This window comes from Molothrus ater, chromosome 4 (genome assembly GCF_012460135.2).
Source record: "Molothrus ater isolate BHLD 08-10-18 breed brown headed cowbird chromosome 4, BPBGC_Mater_1.1, whole genome shotgun sequence".
Lineage (NCBI taxonomy): Eukaryota > Metazoa > Chordata > Aves > Passeriformes > Icteridae > Molothrus > Molothrus ater.
This window is the reverse complement of record NC_050481.2, coordinates 40,923,055-40,944,698: the sequence shown is the minus strand read 5'-3', so window position 1 is coordinate 40,944,698 and position 21,644 is coordinate 40,923,055. Positions and strand designations below refer to the sequence as shown.

The following is a 21,644-nucleotide window of genomic DNA, read 5'->3' as shown; positions in this document are numbered from 1 at the left end:
TTATTCCAAATTATTACATCACAATTCTATACACTATTGTGATCTTAGTTTCTCAGGATGTATCTCAAAAGGACTATCCAGATGGTGGCGGTCCAGTTTTCGAAAGAAGAAAGACAAATCCCATCTGGTGGAGTCCAGCTCCCCGGATGTGGGTCCACCTTTTAATTGCAGAGACTATAAATCTAACAATAGTGATGTCCAGCTTCCCTTTGGTCAAAACCATAAATCCTTGAGGTGATGTTCATCTTCCTTTCTCAAGCTGTTTGCTTCAATAAGGTGTGAGATAAGCATATTTCCTTTATATATATTCCAAAGCTATAGTTTCAAGGATACAAGTAATATTCTAAAATTATACTTCAAAAGGTTATTATTGCAGAGCTCTTTATGGATTAACTGCAAGCAAAAAGCAACATCCTTAACAGCTTTAATTCCAATGCTCCTAAATCAACCAGGGCTAATTGCAAACAAAAGATAGGTTCAAAGGCCTTTTTCCATGCTTTATTTTCCTCAGTTATTATTAGAATTCACAGCTCTCCCATCGTCAGGGTCCACACATTTCGCATTCACAAATACACAGGTCGCCTGTTTGCACCTGACACGAAACACAGCTTTGTATTTCACACAGACCATGTGACAGCATGCTCAGTACGTAAAGGGAGGATGTTTGGAGTGATGGCTGTGTCCTCCCAAGTCACCGCTAGGTGTAATGGGGCCCTGCTCTCCTGGAGATGGCTAAAGACCTGCCTACCCATGGGAAGCAGTGAATTCATTCCTTGTTTCGCTTTGTTTGTGTATGTGGCTTTTGCTTTCCCTGTTAAACTGTCTTTATCTCAACCCCATGGATTTTCTGGTTTTTACCCCCTGTATATCTGTATATACACAGATTCTCTCCCCAGTCCTGCTGGTGGAGGACTGAGCGAGTGGCTGCATAGGGCTTGGCTGCTGCCTAGGGTGAAACCACCACAATTTCCAACAGAAAGCTCTAAGAGATGGATATCACACATTAGACCTGTCTGGCATGTGGATGCAGAATAGAAAAGCTGTGGCAGCACAGCACTGCAGCAGCATAGCACCAATAAATAGATTTTATATATTTTATTATGAAAAGCAACATGCTGGAACACTGTGTACAATGGAAGGGTGAGCCATATTTTACTTGTGCTTAGCATGTGGAACAGACAGCATGACTAAGTTTTAAAAAGCTCACAGTTTTTTAGTTATTTTGGGGGAGGGTTTTTGCAACATGCGTTGGTTCACACTGTGTAAAACACAGTCATCACTTCATCAGGCAACCTCAGTGCTGTTCTTCGACTGTTGGGAGATCTTGACATCGGGTAAGGGCAGGTGACAAGAAAAAAACGACCTGAGATGACCAAAAGCTGACCCTTGGAAACCGGTTTAAGGGTTCACAGTTTGAAGCTAGTTAGCATTATTTGCGAGGAGGACAGAAATAATTTATCATAAATAAAAAGACCTGGAATTAAATTCTACATCTCAACGCACAAAGCATTTATCAAGGGATTAATGGGGACGACTTTTGGACCTCAGCATGCCGATATGCCTGAGAAGTGCGATGGCGGATGTGGAAGCCTGGCCTGGAAGAAGCAGTAACGCGCGGCAGCAGCCGGGCCAGCGGGATTGCGGAGCGTCTCCCGCTGGATTTATGAAATGACGAGGAAATAACAGCGCCGTTTGACAGCAGGCCGCTCATCCCAGACACACTGCGCTGAGCGCAGCCATGGCTGCCCAAGGAGAGAACGCTCAGCCCCAAGCACTCCCCGCAGCGCGCCGGCCACCAGCAGGCACAGCAGCACCACAGGGAAGGGAAGGGTGACTCCGGGGAAACCCCGCGGCAGCGCGGCCAGTCCTGCGCGGCCGAACGGGGACCGCCCGGGCCCGGGGCAGGCGGGGCCCGCCGGCACCGCGGGCCGGGCGGCGGCAGCGCGCGTGCGCCGCCAGGCTGCGGGCGGGCCGGGCCGCGGCGGCGCTGACGGACGTGGTGAGCCCGCCCCTCCCCGGCCCGGCCCCCTCCCGCCATCCCCAGGGAATGGACGGATGGGTGCGAGATTAGGTAGGTGGGTGGGTCGGTGGGTGTCCTGCTTCAGCGGGGAGGGGAGCGCCCCCGCCCGGGCCGAGCTGGCGGCGGGGCCGAGCTGGCGGCGGGGCCGGGCCGCGCCGGGCGGGACGGGACGGGACGGGACGGGCTGGTGTCCCCGCTGCACGCACCCCCCTGGGTGCTCGGCCGTCGCTTTTGGGCCTCCAGCCCCAGGGGTACCTCGGGGGGAGGTGCGGAGCCCCCTCGGTCCCCTTTCTGCAGGACCCAGGCTGTGTCACACGGGGGGCAGTGGCGCCTCCCGCATTGACGCCTTGCTATAGCCCCTGCCATTCTCCATCGCCCTTGGGAGATTCGGCTTGCCTGGCTTTAGGCACGGATTTTTTGGAAGAGGTCATCAGAATGATGCGAGGCTCTTCTCGGTTGTGCCAAGCAATAGGACAAGAGGCCTCGGGCAGAACATGATGCCTTGGAAGTTTCACCTGAACAGAGAAAGAGCTTCTTTACTGTGCAGTGACAGCACTGGAACAGATTGTCTGGGGAGACTGTGGAGTCTCCCTCAGTGGAGATACTCAGGAACTGCCTGGACACAATCCTGTGCAATGTGTTCTAGGATGACCCTGCTTGAGCAAGGACATTGGATCACATCACCCTAACAATAAGGTTGTGGGTTTGATCCCCATTATGGGCCATTCACTTAAGTGTTGTACTTATTGTCCTTGTGGTTCCCTTCCAACTCAGAAGATTCTGTGATTCTGTGACCCACTGTGGTTCTTTCCAACTTCACCCATGCTGTGATTCTGTGGTGTCCACTATAAGCCAGTATCAAAAGTGGCTGTTTTGCAGAGCTCTTTTTATTCATGAATGTTATTATTGTGTAGTAATAATTCAAATAAAAAACATTTCCATCAACCCGGGCAAACATTTTTTCACATTCTGGCTGGAACTTTTGTGGGTCCCACACTCCAAGACCCTGTTAATATAACTGTGTTGTCTAAAATAATTTCAGGATTATGCTTCAGGAGTCAAACTGTTTCTGGCACTCCAGAATCTCTGAAACATGAAAATCCTTCACTAGCAGATAAACTGTAGTAGATTATTATATTTTAACAGTCATACATATCTTGCATATTTCTCTTTAGAATGCTTTTAATGGAAAGACAATTAGTCCTATGCTGTGGGGTTTTTATTTCATGAGTAGCAATGGCATTGCACATGAGAGTGTCTCATACTTTGTAAGCAAACAGTTGTGCTGTAAGTCTGTCCAAAGGGTCCTAGTATAATTGTTTTTACAGGTGCTTGGTAGGGGTAGGTTTTTTGAGCAGTTTAAGCTTAAAGTTTAAGCATTCTTTCTGTGGACTGTTGCAGTGAGCAGTACCCACACTCATCGGTCACCTTTTGTTCCTCTCCGTACTGCCACAGCTGTTTTTGTCTGGTGCACTGAACTTGATTGGGGATTGATCTGTCTGAAAAAGTCCTCTCTAAACAGAAGGGTGTCTTTCCATCTGCATGAGCTGTCTGGTAAAGTTCATGTTAAAATATCTGCAGCTAAGCAGTTAGGAGGGGACAGAGCAGGAACTTTGGAAGGGGGAAGAAACAGCTGGCTGGTCTCTTGTGGTGGCATAAGCTGATCTCCTGTCAAATGTGAAACTCAGCCTTAGTTCTAGAAGTTGTGTATGACACACACATACCCCGCCCCCCCCCCCCCTTTGTTTTTTCTCATCTCCCTGAAACTGATTTCCTGACTAAGGAATGAATACTTGCAGATGTGGCTAATTACCTTTCTGCTCAGTTCTGTCCTTGCTTTACTTGAGCTGGAAGAATATATATGTGTGTGTATGTATATTATGGGAAACATGACATTTGGATCGAAACAATGAGAAACAATGACATTTTACCTAAAGTATTTCTATACAGTAGAAGTGTAGAATTATGGCTTTTTTTGTTGAGACAGGAAGTGTGTTCCAAGGTGTAATCGAGGTGCTGGTTGCAGCAACTGTGCCCTGCTGCACCACTCACTGGCCTGTTTATTCACTGGCCTTGTGTAACCTGAGCAGCTGCAGTAATTGCTGCTGTGCTTGCACACTCTGGTGTAACAGCAGTCAGCTGTGGCTTGAGAGAAGCATGTTGAAATGGCTGTTCATTTTTGTTGCTTCTTTTTTTCTCCTTAGGTAATTCTAGAAGCTATGGATATACTCTTCAGAATCAGAGGAGGCTTGGATCTTGCATTTCAGCTTGCAACGACTGATGGTGTGTCTATAAGACTAATAGATTTCTTAATACTTATATTAACTTTTATTAAGAAACTATTATATTTTTTTGGCATTTTACTAGGTGTTAAGTGCTTCTTCACAAACCTGTAAATATTATTCTTTATCTCTATAAATTTTCTGACACTCTTTTTCCATCCTATGTTTTTTGTTTTAATTTGAAATAAATTTTACATTGACGTTTTTCATAATTTCATTTGCATATACTTTTTACTTGTGCATATGTTATTAGGATCACTTTTCAGCTTGAAGCTGAAGTTGACTCTGAAATTCTAAGCAAACATAATAACTTTAAGGCAATGAATTTTGTTATAATTGGACTGTATTAGTAATACAGTTTTGAGACTGTGGTCTAATCTTTCCAGAGAAATAGAGAAGGGGAGCAAGCTAACGAGTCACTCTAGTGAATTTAGGCAGGATTGGCTACTGCAATTCCATGTGATAGCAAGGGACTGGTCCATAAAGCATGAAGGGGCTCCTGTAGTCCCCCATTGTTACAGTCGAGTGCCATTCTCCTCAGGAGGCCTGCTCAGGGCTCTCAGGGGCCATTGAACTGTCACAAGGCAGGATGGGGAAGGAGGCTGTTCTTAGCTCAGTTCTCAGTCATTCTGCTTTTTAAAAGGACGTGTTGCTAGCAAAAACACTGAATTCCATCTAGTGAACCTTGATAAGGAACTTGGGCTTATTTGAGTTTGTGATGTGGAGCAGAAGTGTTGAATAGGTTGACCTAATCCAAAACAGCATTTTGTGAGTCGCATCCTCAGAGGAGGGTTATTTATTTGACGTTGTCTATGGTGTAGTGAATTGTAACTACAGTGAAGCAGAGTGGTGGTTGAATTGTACAAGTGCATGGTATTCACACCTGTTAGTGGGTAAATATGGTACCTTGTTCCTTTTGAAGGGCACTGAGCTTTTTCTTTTGGAGCAATTTTTCTTTGACTTTTCTAATAATGTAGTTTTTACGGATTTCTAGTACAAAAGTTATCTAATTGTTACCAAATTTAAGTTAATTCATCAGAGAGATACAGCAGTCTTTGATGGCTTGTTAGTACTGTATTCAAAGTAATGTTTTTTAACCCTCACAGTAAGGAAAAAAATGTGGCTAATGTGCCAAAGTTACTTTATCATATCCAACAGTGTCATATCCGTTGTAAGTTCAGGCTGTAAGGTGTGAGTAGAACACCCTACAAGCTCTGAAAGACAACTGTACATACCAGTAATAAAGTTTCAAGCAAACCAGACTGTGGCGTACAGGTTTATGTTGGCCGAAATTTGGTCCTCAGCTGGAATGGAGGCCGTGCTTTTCCAAAGATTAGTCTGGGTTTGGATAGTATTTCTGAGCAATGATATGAGGTCAGAAACATGGGAGTGATTCGGATTGAATATTTTCAGGATTTTTTTCAAAACCCTAAATATACACAGAAGTTTGTACATGGAAGTTTGTTTGCAGCCGTAGGCTTGGTTAAGACTTACTAGATGTGGTGACAGCAGAGTAGAGTAATCTACTCTGTGAGTTTGACAGTATCTGAGAGAAACAGTACACTTGTGTTCAGGGAGGTGACTGTGAATGTTTGAGACAGACCTGCTAAGTGAAATCTTACCTCAGTTTTGTTTACCCAGTCAATTTTCTGATCATAACAGCACTTGCATTTTTATTCCAAGTCAAAAAAAAATTATTAAATGTGTGTCCAGCTATTAAAAAACTGAAGGAATTTTCCAGGCTAATTATATCCTTACTGTGTTTCAGAGGCATCAACAAAAAAGGCATTAGGATATGTTTTCAGTGATCTTGAAAACAAACTGTCCTCCGAGGTTCTTGTATTCAGAATTTGCCACAGCTCAGTCTATGTGTGGCCTAACAATGGTATGACCACAGTTCCGGAGCTGACTGATGAGTCTGCATGTAAGGAGATAAGAAGATTTATACAGTAAGTATATTTAAAAACTGGGGGGGAGGTTAACAGATTCATTTCATCTTACAGAAATTTCTCTTTCTGTTGATAATTCAGACTTGATCAAGATGATGAGACCAAACGAAAGCTTGGCAAAAAAAAGGATAAAAAGTTACAGGATACGGTATGTTTCTAACAAATAAAAAATTATCATTTAATCATTTTTAGACTTGCCCTCCCTAGGCTTTTCTCTACACAAATAGGCATTGACATGACTTTAAAGAATGCTTTTAAAATCATTGAGACTCAACATGAATGCAGAAATCCACCTAAGGTAGATCAGCACATCAAGTTTGTCTTCAACATTACCAGCTTTTTCCTAACCCAAGTATTTCATTACTGAGTTTGATACCAAATACCTGCAGTCTTACTTTTACCTTATTGTTTCATGTGTAGTTGGAGATGTAATATTGGTGTCTTTATTCCCTGCAGCAGCAGATAATCAATGTAGACCTCATGCTGGAAATGACATCTTCATTAGCTGCTTTGGCTCCAGTTGTTGAAAGGGAAAAGAAGGAACACCACTACATAAATATGACATTACCAGTTGATGTTGTTGTATCTGTTTCTCCAGAAGAGCCATGGGGAAAGTACGTGTTATCCTGAACTTGCACTTTTTCAGCTTCATTTCTGCTTTTTCTTGAAATAATGAAGTAAAACTATATCATTCATCAGTTTAATGAAAAGTTTATAGTATTTTTGTGATGTAATTTTAACTGTGTATATAGTAAAAGCTCATGTTGACAGCTGTTAACTTCTGTAATCTTGAGACATGATCCTTTTGCTGTCTATAAAAAACTCAGTTTATCAATGTCTGACAGATTTGATAACTCATAAGCATTGCTTAGCAAAGAATTGAGAAAGTCGGGAAAATATTCTAGAAATTTTTATATGTGAGATGTATAAAAGTGAGAGTTGGGGTGTATTTGATGAGTCTTTGTAATCTCAGCCCTATATTTGGGGGTGCAGCTGTGCAGCTGGGTAGGTTCAGATGGAAAACATTTGAGTCTGCCTATGTATTTTTCCTTGCATTTTTCCATAGGATTTGACTCTGATTGACACTAAACGGAGTGGATAAAATGCAAAACAAGAAAACATTTAGTCATATATTTAATTTTTATTTTGGCAAATGCTCATACTGATTGTGTTTCTGATATAAGAGCAGGGTAGCTGCATTTGGGAGGACTGAATCACTAGGGACTCATTTCTGTGTGCAGACAAGCTTTGACTAAGGCACAGTTGGGCTCTGCCTTTTCCTGTGGGAGCAGAAGCACTGAAGTAGTGCAGTCATCTGACCAGGTCAGACATGCATTTAGGTATTGTATAACTCACAGCTGTGAGAAAAAATCATTCACAATCACTGCTCTACTTTTGAAATATTCTCCCTTGTACTTTGCAGGGTACAAAATCTCCTAGTGAAAGCAATTCATGGGCAATTAACTGACATGGAAAGATGTATCATGAAATATGTGAAAGGAACATCAATTGTGGTACCAGAACAATTTCATTTCATGTTACCAGGAAAAAATCACCTCGTAACAGTCTCATATCCTACGGGTATTTCAGATGATCAGCTGGAAAGTTACAGAAAGGTAAAGCTAACAAATAGTAACAGAAGTGGATCTTTTAATTACTGTTATCAAAGCAGTGGTAGGGCTTTCCATTTAGTCAATGTAGAATAAATACTAGCAGATAGTGCTGTATTTTAGATTCATTTTTATTATAACCAAAGCAGTATACTGAATGTGGAAACTTGATTCGTTAGAAGTTATTTTATAGAATGTGCCAGATCTCATTTTTGTGAGGGAACAATAGAAACTTCAAAAGTACATCAAATTTGGTTGATAAATATTTTCTCTAAATTATACTTCCAGTAAAGTATTATTTGAATTTCTCCCTTTTTTTTTGTTCTTCTATGGTAGAACATTATTTTACTTCTGGTGTGTTACTACATTCAGCTTTTTACATATGTCCTGAAAGGCTTATTGGGGGTTTTGTTTGTTTTGGTTTCTTTCTTGGGGTTTTTTGGTGTTGGGGGGTATTTGTCTGTTTGGAGGGGCTGCTTTTTGTAGCTCACAGTTGACCAGACTTAGCTAGTTTTTGAGTTGGTTTTGCCTTTAGGTTGGCACCTAGAAAAAAGAATATGGATGAGGTGGAAGAATGTTGAGATGTGTCAGTCGTTTCAGATTGAGACTGATACCAGTCTAGGTTCACACAATTGCATGTACTGAGAGCAGGGAAAGAATATTATGCAGCTTTAGAGGTGTAGAAACTGGGGACTTTTTCTGCATGAAGCATTACTGGGTATATAAAACCCAATCTAGCCTTGTGTTTGCAGAGGCCTCAGGCACTGGTGGCACTGCCTGTGTTTCCTGCTCTCTCTGTCTGCTGTTCACTCTAACCCACTGATGGGAAGTGTTACTGCAGCTCCTCTAGCTGGGTTCAGGGCTGTGTCATCTGCCTAAAATGTATTACCTGGGTTACACACATTATCCTAGATGATCTCATCATGCCTTTCACTCTTAAGCTCTGTGAAATAAGACAATATATCTCTTTAAATGTGGCTGCTGTGTGGCAAACAGAGCTTAAGAGATTTTAAAATAGACTGAATCTGCTTGAACCATAAGCCCAATATCTTTACTTTGTGTCAGTACGTGTTATTTGTGTGCTCCAATATCAGTTAAGATTATAATTGGGTGTGTGTATCTACATTACTGTGTAGATAAAACTGTAATCCTTTTCTATGATGGTGTATTTTATCAGGCTTTCATAACAAACCTGTTACTCGTGGTATTTTCAGTGGGGCCCCAGCAGCAGGTGTTATGTAACAGGACTGCAGAAAGTAGTGGATCCTTTAGAAGGGAGATAAGCCTGCATGAGCTTCCCTGCAGAGGAGGTCTAGTAGTAAACATACCTGCTGAGTGTTTAATTAAGCCTATTTTAATAATTTGCTAAACTATGTTATTAAAATTATGTCTTTATTGCTTTTCTTTTAATCCAAAACTTGAATTGTGTTTCTTATTTTTATTTGAACTTGCATGTAGGAATTGCATGGGTTATACAATCTGCCTTGTGACAGACCATATTTCAAGAGAGCAAATGCTTATCATTTTCCAGATGAACCATATAAAGATGGATATCTCAGAAATCCACATTTACATCTTAGTTCACCTGGCATGGAATCTGGTATGGTAAGTTTAAATTGAAACATTTTGCAGAAAGTGCCTTTTTATTTTAATTGAGTTTTTTTCTTGAAAGAAGTAATTTAGATAGTAAATGGTGTGCAGATGAGAAAGTGAAATAATTGGCTTGACATTTTAAGCAAAAGGGCTCCTCTGCACAAAATGGCATTGCTTTAATTTGGATTTTCCTGAGAAATAATAATAAATTGGATTTTCCTGGGAAAATAATGTCCATGATTTTATCATGTATTCTAAAAGGTTTCTCAGAACGAGGACAAGAAACTAAAACTATGAACAAAGAAGTTTAAGAGACAAAAACAGGTGGAGTAATCATGCGTGAATTAATGACCCTTTGAATCTTCCAAAGAATTGCAGTCCCTGACTGCAAACTTTACGGGGCAAGTGCCAGGCAATATGACTTCTCTGCAAACTGGTGCAAGGTGTGCTGAGATGCCTGTGTGTTCTCCCTCCTGTGCAGGTTTCTTTAGTGCAAGGTGTGCTGAGATGCCTGTGTGTTCTCCCTCCTGTGCAGGTTCATTTAGTGCAAGGTGTGCTGAGATGCCTGTGTGTTCCCCCTCCTGTGCAGGTTTCTTTAGTGCAAGGTGTGCTGAGATGCCTGTGTGTTCTCCCTCCTGTGCAGGTTTCTTTAGTGCAAGGTGTGTACAGTTACCACCACTACATGCAGGACCGCATCGATGACAGTGGCTGGGGCTGTGCCTATCGCTCTCTGCAGACAATCTGCTCTTGGTTCAAGCACCAAGGCTACATGGACAGACCTATACCAACACACAAGGAAATTCAACAGGTACAGAACACTTAAGGAGATTATTTTATGCTTATTTGTCTATAAAGGTTTGTGTAGATTATGTTTTAAATATCAAATTTGTACATTTTAGAAGATTTTTTTTGTCCCTTAAATTGGACTGGTGGTTCTGAATTGTTTGTTTTGGGTGACATTATCTGTACAATAAGATACATTAAATAAATGTTTCCTTGGAATAATGTTATATTAGAAGCTGTGATATGACATTTTCAGTGTTTTTGTCAAATGAAAAGAACAAAGAACCCAATGTGTCATGCTAAAATCAGTTTTAAAACTGGCTGTCATATTCAGTGACAGCTGGATTAGTTCCCAGATGCTACACAGGAATTTACTGACAATTTTAGCAACTTTGCCTTTGACAGTAGTGCACTTTTCCTGATTTTTGAACTCTCCTTCACTTCTTTTTCTGTTTTGAATTTAAATGCATACCTGAATTGTTCGTTTTTGTTAACAGCACTGAATTAAAACTGTAGGCTTGTAGCTAATACCCATACTTGGGTATGCCTGTCAAGGAATACTGCAATTACCTTCTGTCTTCTAAATATAATTCTTCATGTTACAGTTATTTACTGAACATTTTTAGTAAAGTTTAATTCATTCCATGAAAATACATTCATTATGTGTAGCAGGGATGTGAACACTAAAGGTAAAACCACATTTCCTGATCATTTCTCAATCCACACCTGAATGCTATTGAAATCTGTGCACTCCTGTAGCATATTTAGGCATCTAAAAGAGGGCAGTAGCCCTCAGAAGACCTTTGGGCTTTGTGTCCTGAGCAGAAAAGGTCCCTCTCAAGTGCTGAATGTAACATAAAAGGCTCAGAATGAAGAAGAGGTTAAAATAAACCATAACCTTTGACATGGATCAGTTGCCTCTTCCTGAGAGCACTATTTTATGGATGCTTTCCTGAGTGCTTTGAATAGAAATCCAAGCCTTTCAGTCTGTGAAGTGGCTTCTGCAGTGTGCAAATTATGCACTCCATTATTAAAGAGCTCAGTGGCCCCCCTCCCAGCCTAAAGTCTGCCTGTGGACCTGGGATTGTAGTCTCTGCTCATGGACACAGTTCTACATTACTGCTCAAAGGGACATTTCCAAAACAGAACCACAGTGAATGATTTCAACATCCATTGGTCTGCTTTTAAACAGCTAGGTTCAAAACACATGCCCATATATAAAAAGCAACTTTGTTCACACAAAGTGGTGGAATTCCCTACTATATGTTGTTGATATTTGGGTTTCTTCCTTCCAAATTATGATGTTGCAAAGGCACTGGTTGATGCTGGAGACAAGCCTGCAGCGTTTGTTGGCTCACGGCAATGGATTGGTTCGATTGAGGTACAGCTTGTTTTGAATCAGCTTTTTGGAATAACATCCAAAATATTATTTGTCAGGTAAGAATCACTGCCTGTTTAGTAGCTTGGTAATTGCTAGAAAGACTGAATGCCTTAAAATGCAAATCATGATCACAGTACATGGGAGAAGAGGTATAATTAAAGAAAAGGTATAATTAACCCTCCATTCCTACCTTTAGTTGTACTAAGTGCTTATAGATGACGGTAGAGTTAAATTTCTTGAGAGCTTTGGGTTCCACTTTCCATTTTCTATAAATTGCTTAATAATATGCAAATAGCCCGGTTTTATAAAGCTATGGTCAAATGCTTCCACAAGAAATGTGGCTCCCATTGGTTTTGCTTAATCTATAAATTGCTTCATGATATGCAAACTGATATGGAATTCAGCCTTTGCACCACAATTTTTGATGCAGGCACACAGTCTGATGTCCAGAGAGAACTGAATGTACACTAACAAATAGATTATTACTGCAGCCACAGACCTAACTTGTGAGTTTAGGATTGAAGCAAATTGTTGAGAAGTCTGGAAAATAATGTTCCCCTTTTTGCATTTGTGTGACAAATAAAGCAAGGAATTCGTTTCCATTCTGACAATCTGATGCTCTCATACATAATGAAGGACCCTACAAAGATATTTGGAACAAAAAGAATAGTCTTTAGCATTTATCAGAAGAAAAGCTGTCATACTTTTTATAATTTAGGAAGCACTAAGCTGACTAATAAAACCCTGAACATTTAATAAATACCATCATGAAATTAGGAACATACACTAACAGTATGTATGAAAATACAAACCAAAATGCTTTTCATATGTTGTGTTTATTTAGAGTAAATTCACATTGTAGGTATTCTAAAAGACCATAGTGATGGGGATGCTTAATGGTAGGAAAATAGTTCAGGTCTTCAATATTTTAATCTTTTTTTTGCTCCAGAGCTTGTACTTGCAGAGGATTCACCTATTATTTGTAGCAGCTGTGAAGATTTTTATTTCTGCATATGAGAATATAGAATACACTCCTTTCTGAACTGGGTGGAATTGCTCATAGTGCTGCTACAAAGGAGCACCAGTTTTTCTCAGTGTTACAAAAAACCAACATCAATACCATGCCAGGAAGAAGAAACAATCATGCAGCTTTTTCAGCTGGTCACTGGCAGTGGATAGCATTTTTGTCTTAGGCTTATTTCCAGCAAGCATCTCTAATTCTTTATGGAAATAAGACTTCACAGCTGCACCAGCAACACTGCTACTGGATCCATTACAATAAATGCATCATTTCCCAGTTTTGTATTCTGTCTGCATTTAACCCATTCCTAGCTGGGGAGTAGGCACACAGACTTTCACTGGGTTTTAAAAAGATTGGCCACTATATGAAGAAATAAAAAGACAAGATATTAAAAATGTCTGTATTAATATCCATGCCTAGCAAATAGACCTTTTGTTAGAAAATATTTTTCAGATTTTCTCAGGAAGTTTAGAAAGGAATAATCCAAGTGACTTTCTAATCAGTTATCTGTGCAGTGAACAAGTATAATGGACAATTAGTGAAGTAAGTCTAGTGAGAATGACAAGTCTCTTACTGTTTTTCTTACCTAGCCAGGGTTCTGAACTAGCATTGCAGGGAAGAGAGCTTGCTAATCATTTCAAGACTGAGGGAACTCCAATTATGATTGGTAAGTACCTGAGTATTGAAGAATGCTAATGAAAGTGCATGGCCTCCCTGTGCTGAATTTCATTTCAATTAGAACCCATTTAATTTACTGTACAAAAGTTAATCAAAACTGTAGATTAATTAAAAATTACGGTTTTCCCAAGGTAGCCTCGAAAATGATAGAGTTTAGTCTGGTTGGTACATTTTTATTTGGTATTTCTTTCAAGCTCAGTTTTAAACATGGAAAAAAAAGTCAGTCTAAATGGTGTTTTTATAAATTTCTGTTAAGTCAGAACTTGAGCTGACTTCCATTCTCTACAGGAGGAGAAGTTCATAAAGTCCCCAAAACTTCCCCTCAGAGAAGAGTACTGTTCATCTGGCTTGGAAGAGAAGGGTATTATCCAAATTTGTTTTAAGACCAGTTGTAATAATCTGAAGTATTGATATGATAAGTGTCATTTGTAAAAATACTGCAACATTAATTGACCTGTTTTTTCCATGTTGTGTTTTAGGAAATTAGCAATATTGATGTTATTATTTTCAACTTTAATAACATTATGTAAGCAATTTTTCAGTCTGTATTTGTCATTCCATAATACATTGTAACCTTCTCAAAACAGAGGTGCCAGAAGTCCAGACTTTGGTATGGTGGTGGTTTAGATTAGAGATTAGGAAGAAATGTTTCCCTGTTAGACACCAGAACAGCTGCCCAGAGTTCTTTGTGGATGCCCCAAGACCAGAGGGAGAGCCCAAGGCTCAAGGCCAGGATCAGTGGAGCTTTAAGCACCTGCTCTAGTGGGAGGTGACCTCCCCATGGCAGGGGGGTTGGAACCAGGTGATACTTAAGAGTCCTTTACAACCCAAACCATGCTATGATTCTATTAAATGTTCTTGGCCTTTTGGCAGCCTTTTTGTCTGAATTTCAAGAATGTAGAATCCTGTATTGAAAAATCTTTTAGTACCCTTTGTACTGCGCTCATGTAGGTTGGTTTAATTTCTGTTGTCATTGGAGAGCTGGAGTTGGGCTTTTTGAGGGTAGGGTTTGGAGATTGGTTTTGCTTGTATTCTTCCAGGGATTTTGCAATCCCTATGTGCTGTGTGGAGTTATTAGTACAATATTGTGGGGAAGTAAAATATTGCATGTTATCTGAAAGAAACATGCAAGAGTTGAGCTGTGCCCATCTCATCAAAATATCCCCTTTTCCTGTTTGCAGGCTGAGGAAAGGGAAATCAGAATTTACTATTCTGCCCCTAATATTCATTGATGTAATATAGTAGAAAACGACAGATAAACCTCATCCAGGAATTCTGATTTCTCTTCTAATTTTAGTCCTACAACCATGAAATTTTGCAGATTTCTTTCCTACAGTTAGGTTTCTTTAAAAAAAGTGCAAAAGAGACATTTGAAATATTCTTGACTTCATCTGGTGGAAGTGCTGAGGATTTAACCTGCCTTGCTGACTCGGAAGAAATTTGGAAAATACATTCTCTGCTTATTTTAGTTACTACAACTAACCTTTCTTAGATGTAGTAAAGATACATTGTTTAATAATGTCAAGAATCTTATGAAAGAAACACTTTCAGAATCATCTTGATACAAGCTAATCTGTTAATGGAAGGTGTTGATGTACTTTTATTTAGACCTTGCACATTAAATCAATCCCAATGGAAAAAAAATCAGCAATCTCTGTTTCTCCTGTTTCAGGTGGAGGTGTTTTGGCTCACACGATATTAGGAGTGGCTTGGAATGAGACTACAGGGCACATTAAATACTTGATTCTAGACCCACATTATACTGGAGGAGAAGATCTGCATGTTATATTGGAAAAGGTGAGGCTTAATGCACATATACACTCACACATTTATGTATATACATGTATTTTGGCATTAAACATATAATGTCCAGACAAATACAACGTGGCCATTCTTTGGCTTCTCCATTCCTTATGGAAAAAGCACTGACCCCACTTAACCTGCATACTACAATATGCTAAGTATTGTCAGTTTCTGAAACTTAGTGTCTTTGGAGATATATCAGATCAGAAACTACAGCAAGTTATACTATAAAGAAATGTTCTTTATTTTATATGAATTCACCCATCTTCCCTTTTACCCAGGAGTATATACCATAAATGTGTTTTATATTTTGAATAAAACAGAAAATTCTGTTCAGGCTGTAAGATGCTCTAAATGAAAGAGAAGATAATTTCTTTTAAATTTTAAAAGTTATTTTAAAAATCCAGCAATAACCATTCTCAGATTAGACCTTTAGCAATGATCAGAGGGGTAGATACTGAATTGTTTTGAAAATGTGGAAAAACTACAAAGTGCTCAGGGGCATGTAATGTCATTTCCACATTTAAAGACACTAAAAGGGATGACACAGCATGTTACAAACCAGTAAATATAGTGTCAGAAATGTAAACTCTTAAAGCAGCTGAATCATCCTGTAAGTGCTAGGTAATCAATGTCTTTTCTGTTTTTCATATTAAGTTGGAAATAGTAACTTTTACTTCTAATATTTGATACCCTTGTGTAGGCCCAACAAAAAAACCCAAATGAACAAAAAACTAACAAATAAAGCCAAACAAAAGCCCACAAAAAAACCCCAACAAACAAAAAAAAGGAGCTCTTTAAGAAACATTTTACTGGCCTATAATGATCAAAGCTTGAAGTGAACACAGGAAGAAACAATTTCCAAAGGATGTGTAGGACCAAAGGCTGTTAGAGCTACTAGCTATTAGAATGGTTTCAGTGGTCCAGGAGGATAAAATAAATGCAGAACCCACTTTCCTTATCAAAAGTGTCTAGGGAGGAACTAAGGGAAACTGTGAGAATGATGATGTTTCAGAATAACATTAGCCTCTCAGGAGCAGCAGAAGGTAGTGGGGAGGTGGGGATGGGGAGGAGATGATACTTTCTAAGAATTAAGCTGGGGAGGGAGGAAGGGGGAGACAGTCTTTCTGTAATGTGTTTTCCATTAATGTGTTTCCAGGCACGTAGAGAACTTTCTGAAAATTGTCATTGCATTCTATAGACATTTGAAAATAAGTCATACAGCTTAGATTAGTATAATTAGTAAAATAAGAATAGACTCAATAGTAAAAAGCAGGAAAAACAGAATTTGCATTTCTGTCAGGAAAACCAGAATTTGAAGTAGATTTAAAAGCTCTCTTGCTTTTCCTTGGACAGGGCTGGTGTGGCTGGAAGGGCCCGGAGTTTTGGAACAAGGACGCCTATTATAACCTGTGCCTACCTCAACGACCAAAGGCTATTTAAATTCACTCTCATGCTGAATGTGCTGAGACAGAACAGTAGATGATCTAGATAAAACTCTCCTGTTATTTATCAAAATAATGCTTTAAGTCAATCAAAACCCAGTTGAAATAGAAATGTTGGTTGAATGACTTAAATTAAGAAACTATTTTTTTTAATGAAACCTCTAGAAATAACAGTTACCTGCTTTGAACTGTATTCCTTACAAATGCATTTATTAGGCAACAAATACTCTGTACTTTTCCATAGCACAACTTTAGGTTTATATAGTATTTCCTCTTCTGCTAGAATCTTTGTAGATTAAATGCCAAATCCGATTGTTTTAGGGAATTCTTTCATGACAAAAAGATAAAGTGTCCTCTGTCTTTCAAGTTCCACTTAGCCAGCTGTCTTGTCCATTATGAATCTGTTCAAAGGCCTTGTTTGTTGCTGGGATTCTTGATGATGCATTTTAGAAGTGGGAAAAGAATGGCCATATTTACTGAATTTTATTAATTTTGCTGTCATACTTACACAGAAAAAGCAAGAGAATTCATTTTCTATGCTCATTTATTTATAACTGAATGAATACAAGTATTCCAGGGGGAAAAAAAACTTCACGAGATTCTTCTGTAAGAAGTAACAATAAACAAGCTTTCCTCCTTCTCAGAAGGAGACAATGTCCCAGCACACACATCTGACTGCTCGGTGTATCATCCAGCCATGGTTCTTCAGACTTCACATTCCACTTATTTCATGTTGGGATTACAAGCTGTGTCTTCTGGCAGCTAGGAGACAAGATCTGTCATAGAGACAAAATAAGTCTGTAGCTACTTCATCAGTACATCAGTAAGACTACCCATGATTTTTATTTTTTCTGTGTTGAAGTAGCCTCTTAAGTGGCATTCCATATATACCATCCATTTCCAAGAAGACCCTACCCTTAAGTACCTATGCAAGTTCATCCTTACTAGGAGGCTCCTAAATCTAACTGCTCTGTGTCTAACACATATTTGTTTTACTTAGATGCTAAAAACATTTTAAAAAATATTCTGAATTGTATTAAACCAACACTGTTACACACCATCTGATCTTCTCCTCTTCCTGTTTATGGATCTGCTGGTTTCACTTTCTTGTTTCTGTGCAGTTGGATCCTCTCTCTGCAAGCCATTTCTGTCACTTAGCGAGTATCCAGACTGTCCTCTCAGTTTCATTGTCTGAGTGTGCTGAATTGTCCTGAGGAACTTGGCACATTCCAGAAAGCCATAATCCAGTGCAAGGTCTGCTGCTGTCTGTCCTCTGTTGTTGCACAAGCTGAAATACAGAATTAATAATAACCAATTAAACTGGAATAATGAGCAAGTGCTGATTAAGTGGTGATTTAGGCAGGTGTATAAAAATAAGTACTGAGAATCAATAGCAAGAAGGTTTGTCAAGGATAGCATATGGCTCATACAGGGGGTTGGTATTAAATACAAATAGGAATAATTATTTTTAAATAAATTTGTCATCAGACTGTTACGGGCTTTAGCCTATCAGAAAGGCAAGGAGAGGGTGAGATTATGATCAGGATTTTTCTCTCCTCAGTTATCACAGAGGCATATAGCTAAACAACAGCATGTGAGCATGTGGTCGGTGCTCCTTTGATGTTTATGTCAGTTTTTCATACTCCTGTGGCTGTAGTCATGCTATATTTGCAGCCTCAGCATGTGTGTTCTGAGCAAGTTAATGTACTCTGTAAAATGCACATCCTTTGATGCTCCTACTGAAGTTACTAAATGTCATTCAACTTACTCAATTTTAGCATCACCAGCAACAAGGAGAGCAAGACATTCCAAACTCCCAGCTTTTGCTGCTTTATGTATTGGGGCTTCTCCAAGGCAATCCTAAAAACACAATTTATATATAACAGTCATTTGCAAGAAGAGGAGTAGGATAAAGCTGTCTTGTTCTCTAAAATGACTGCTTATGTACACCAGTCTGTTGTGAGCTGAGAGAGATTAAAGGAATATAGCTAGGATAGTAATGGTAACTACCATTAAATGTCTAATGTATTCATCATCACAAAGCAGAAGTGCTGTCTCCTGCAGTACTCATTGTTTAACCTTTGCCTTCTAAAAGATAACTTACACAGAATACTCTCTGCACAGATTAACAGCATCTCTTGGCACCATTCAGGGATTGCTGTGACCAACAGCTTGCTACCAGCTCAGAGGTATAAGAGATTCAACTCAGCAACTCAAGTAAGAATCCTTTCATTTACTTTTTTGGAGTAAATGAAGGGATTCTTACTTTTGGAGGAAAAATAAATACTCAAGTTGTGTAAAAGAATTAAGTTATTTGGACATCTGCATACAGCACTCTTAAGTGTGAAAATTAAATTATACATTGCAAGCGAAGTTGCTAATGCAATATGGAAAGGATTTCTGGTTCATGCTAGAAGTTACTCTAGAATAAGCAACCCTAGATATCTCATGCAATACAACTGAGTATAAAAAACCCTCTCTTAGATAAAAAGCGTGTCAATAATATTAAGTGGATTTACTGACATGCCAGATTAGAAATAGAAGGAATAAAACGTATGTGGTTTTTACCTGTTGGTTCAAATTTGCTCCTGTCTGCAGTTGCCAAAGTAGGAAAAAAGCTTCACCACCACAAGCAGCCAAGTGAGCTGGAGACTGACCAGAGGCATCTGCAGGTGCATTCACACCAGTTCCTGTCTCAAATAGATTGCTGAAACTACCAGACTGAAACAGGATAGCAAAGGAAAAAGGGAACTGTTACTGCCCGTGTAAGCCACGGTAGGTCTCAGAAAACTGCATCACAGCAAAAACCATTCCCCTTGCAAATCATTGGACCTTCATGTTCCTTGCAAGTGCAATTTAAACATTTACTTTTTTAAAGAGCAGTGCAAGAAAGAGGTTTTTGGCTTTTAATCTCTTAACCACAAATACCGATCGGCAGCGTTAGTGCCCCAGCATTAATAGCAGCAGTTCCAGGCAAACAACCCCTCATTCACTTCCGCAGAACCACAGACAGAGCGTCCCAAAGCTCACCTCGGAACTGCAGTCCAGAATCAGCATCGCTTCCCCTTGCTGGGCTCGGGGCTGTCGGGGCTCGGGGCTGTCGGGGCCGGGGAGCGCGGCGCGGGTCCGTCCGTGCCCGCCTCCCGGGCGCGCTGCGAGCGCCGGGCCCGCGGCCCCGCCCGCCCCGCCGGCCGCACGTAGGCAGCGGCAGCCGCCGCCCAATGGCCGCCCCGAGGCTCCGCGGGGCCGCGGCCGGGCCGGGGCTGGCGGCGGGGGCGGCCATGTGGCGCGGGGCCGGCCGGCACGTCCCGCACACACTCGCCAGCCGCGGCAGCGCCCTCCGGAGCCCCGGGCAGCCCGGCACCCGCTGCTGCACCGGCCGGGAGCGGGCCCGCTGGAAGCGCTGCTGGCCCGGGAGCCACGGAGCCCTGAGCGCGGCCTGGTGTGCGCTGGGCTGTGCTGCTGCCAGGCGCAGCCGCCACAGCGCTTCTGCCAGCGGACATTAACGCTGGTTTGGGAAGGCTAGACCAAGGCAGACTTGCATCTAGGAAAGACAACAATAGAGAATTAATTTTGTTTTTTCCCCCCCCCCAAAAAAAGCTTAAATCAGTGAAAAGAAATCTGTACCATCGTCGTGCCCAAGCTCTGCCACTCGGCCAGGGAGACTGGGCAGACGTGTCACGCTGTGAGACCCAGCTCTGCCCTTCAGCACAGACACTGCAGCAAGTTCATCATCACCAGTGTGAGCGGGACTAGAATCGGCAGTGGTGGATCTGGGCACAGCCACCTGCTACATCTCTGCTCAAAACACATTTGCAAAAACAGAACCTTGATTGTCACTTACATGAGCTTGAAGCATCCTAGAGAGGGTGAGTGTCCAAAGTGCACAATTCTGTTCCCCTAGCATTATGGTACTTCCTTCTGTCTCAAATACCTCCATGTTTGTTATGGAAGTTCCTCATAATTACTACCATCATTTAAAAAAAATAATTGAAAGTCATGTATTTAAAAAACAAATAATAATAGCACGGTTTTAATAAACAGAGATAGGGAAAAGAAGCCTAACAGTATTCCTTTAGGGCATACATAGTTCTGAAATTAATTCACAAACATGATGAAATTACCTTCTGCTTCTTCTCTGGGACAGCTAATATAAATTATTTTAGTATAATATGAGCATATGCAATAGAATTTTTAAAGGTGCAGAAATCCAGGTAGATAGCCTGTGATCACTTTAGCAGAATTGTTTCAGTAAGTGACAGTTTTCACTTCTCTTTTATATGGAAAGAAGTACACTTGTGTAATTACAAAATGTTGTATTGGGTTTGTCCCTGAACAGCTAGCCAAGCTAATTAGTTAACAAACAAAATTCCTACACTTCTAACTATGCTTTGTTAGGGATACGTTTGTGCAATTTTAAAGATTTTTTGAAAACACACATATCCAGAATTAGCTAAAGCTAAATAGTTTTGCATTGCCCAAGAGGTTGTGTTTTGGTGCTTTTGGTTTTATTTTTCTTTTAAAGATCTTCCCTCCCCACATTACCTCAGCAATTCAGAGGTTTCAAGCTGCACCTGAGGAATCTCATCTTTCCAGCCTAGCCACCTACACACGCATCTGCATCCGGCCGGGCAAACTCTCTTCAAATTCCTGCTATTAATTAGTTCTTGAGCTTCAGGTCACATTTTTCACACCTCATTAGTGCCTGCAAAACTCTTCTGCTTTTGAATTTTTGGTACTTGTACTTGTATAAACACAGGAGCAACAATTCTCATCTTTTTTGTATGGGGCAGCCCCAAGTGCCAGGTAAGGACAAGGCTTCCTGGCTACAGCTGTTCTGGAAAATAACTTAGCAAAAATTCTTCTGTGCTTTGTAACTCAGATCACACATCTTGCATATGTATCAACAAAATTAAATTGGAAAAATGGTTCTAATAAATGTGTAAGCAGTCAGATAAACCAAGGTGTGCTGGTGAATCTCGCACCCTTTGCATCAAAAGCAGCCATGCAAGCCATTGTTAGTTGTCTTTGCTGAAAGGTAGTGCTGCTTTCAGAGACTGTTCTTCACTCTGCCTGTTC

The 21,644-nt window shown here is 40.5% G+C and overlaps 2 protein-coding genes across 3 annotated transcripts; one reads left to right on the top strand and one right to left on the bottom strand.

Moving 5' to 3' along the window:
• The first annotated feature begins 1,981 nt into the window (after positions 1-1,981).
• Positions 1,982-17,625, top strand: UFSP2 (UFM1 specific peptidase 2). 2 transcript variants are annotated; one of them, XM_036382295.2, is made up of 12 exons: positions 1,982-2,071; positions 4,225-4,303; positions 6,071-6,251; positions 6,333-6,399; positions 6,711-6,865; positions 7,675-7,867; positions 9,320-9,466; positions 10,098-10,262; positions 11,550-11,674; positions 13,230-13,306; positions 14,990-15,114; positions 16,477-17,625. In XM_036382295.2, exons 2-12 carry the CDS (start codon positions 4,240-4,242, stop codon positions 16,561-16,563), a joined length of 1,386 nt encoding a protein of 461 aa, XP_036238188.1. In that variant the 5' UTR covers positions 1,982-2,071; positions 4,225-4,239; the 3' UTR covers positions 16,564-17,625. The 2 variants fall into 2 exon arrangements, with proteins under 2 accessions (XP_036238188.1, XP_036238187.1); XM_036382294.2 differs by having other exon boundaries at positions 6,708-6,865.
• ANKRD37 (ankyrin repeat domain 37) lies at positions 17,092-19,705 on the bottom strand. Its single transcript, XM_036382296.1, has 5 exons — positions 19,596-19,705; positions 19,134-19,286; positions 18,334-18,425; positions 17,624-17,853; positions 17,092-17,341 (listed from the first exon to the last, which is right to left on the bottom strand). The coding sequence occupies exons 1-5, from the start codon at positions 19,620-19,622 to the stop codon at positions 17,328-17,330; spliced, it is 516 nt and encodes a 171-aa protein (XP_036238189.1). The 5' UTR covers positions 19,623-19,705; the 3' UTR covers positions 17,092-17,327.
• Positions 19,706-21,644: the final 1,939 nt, after the last annotated feature.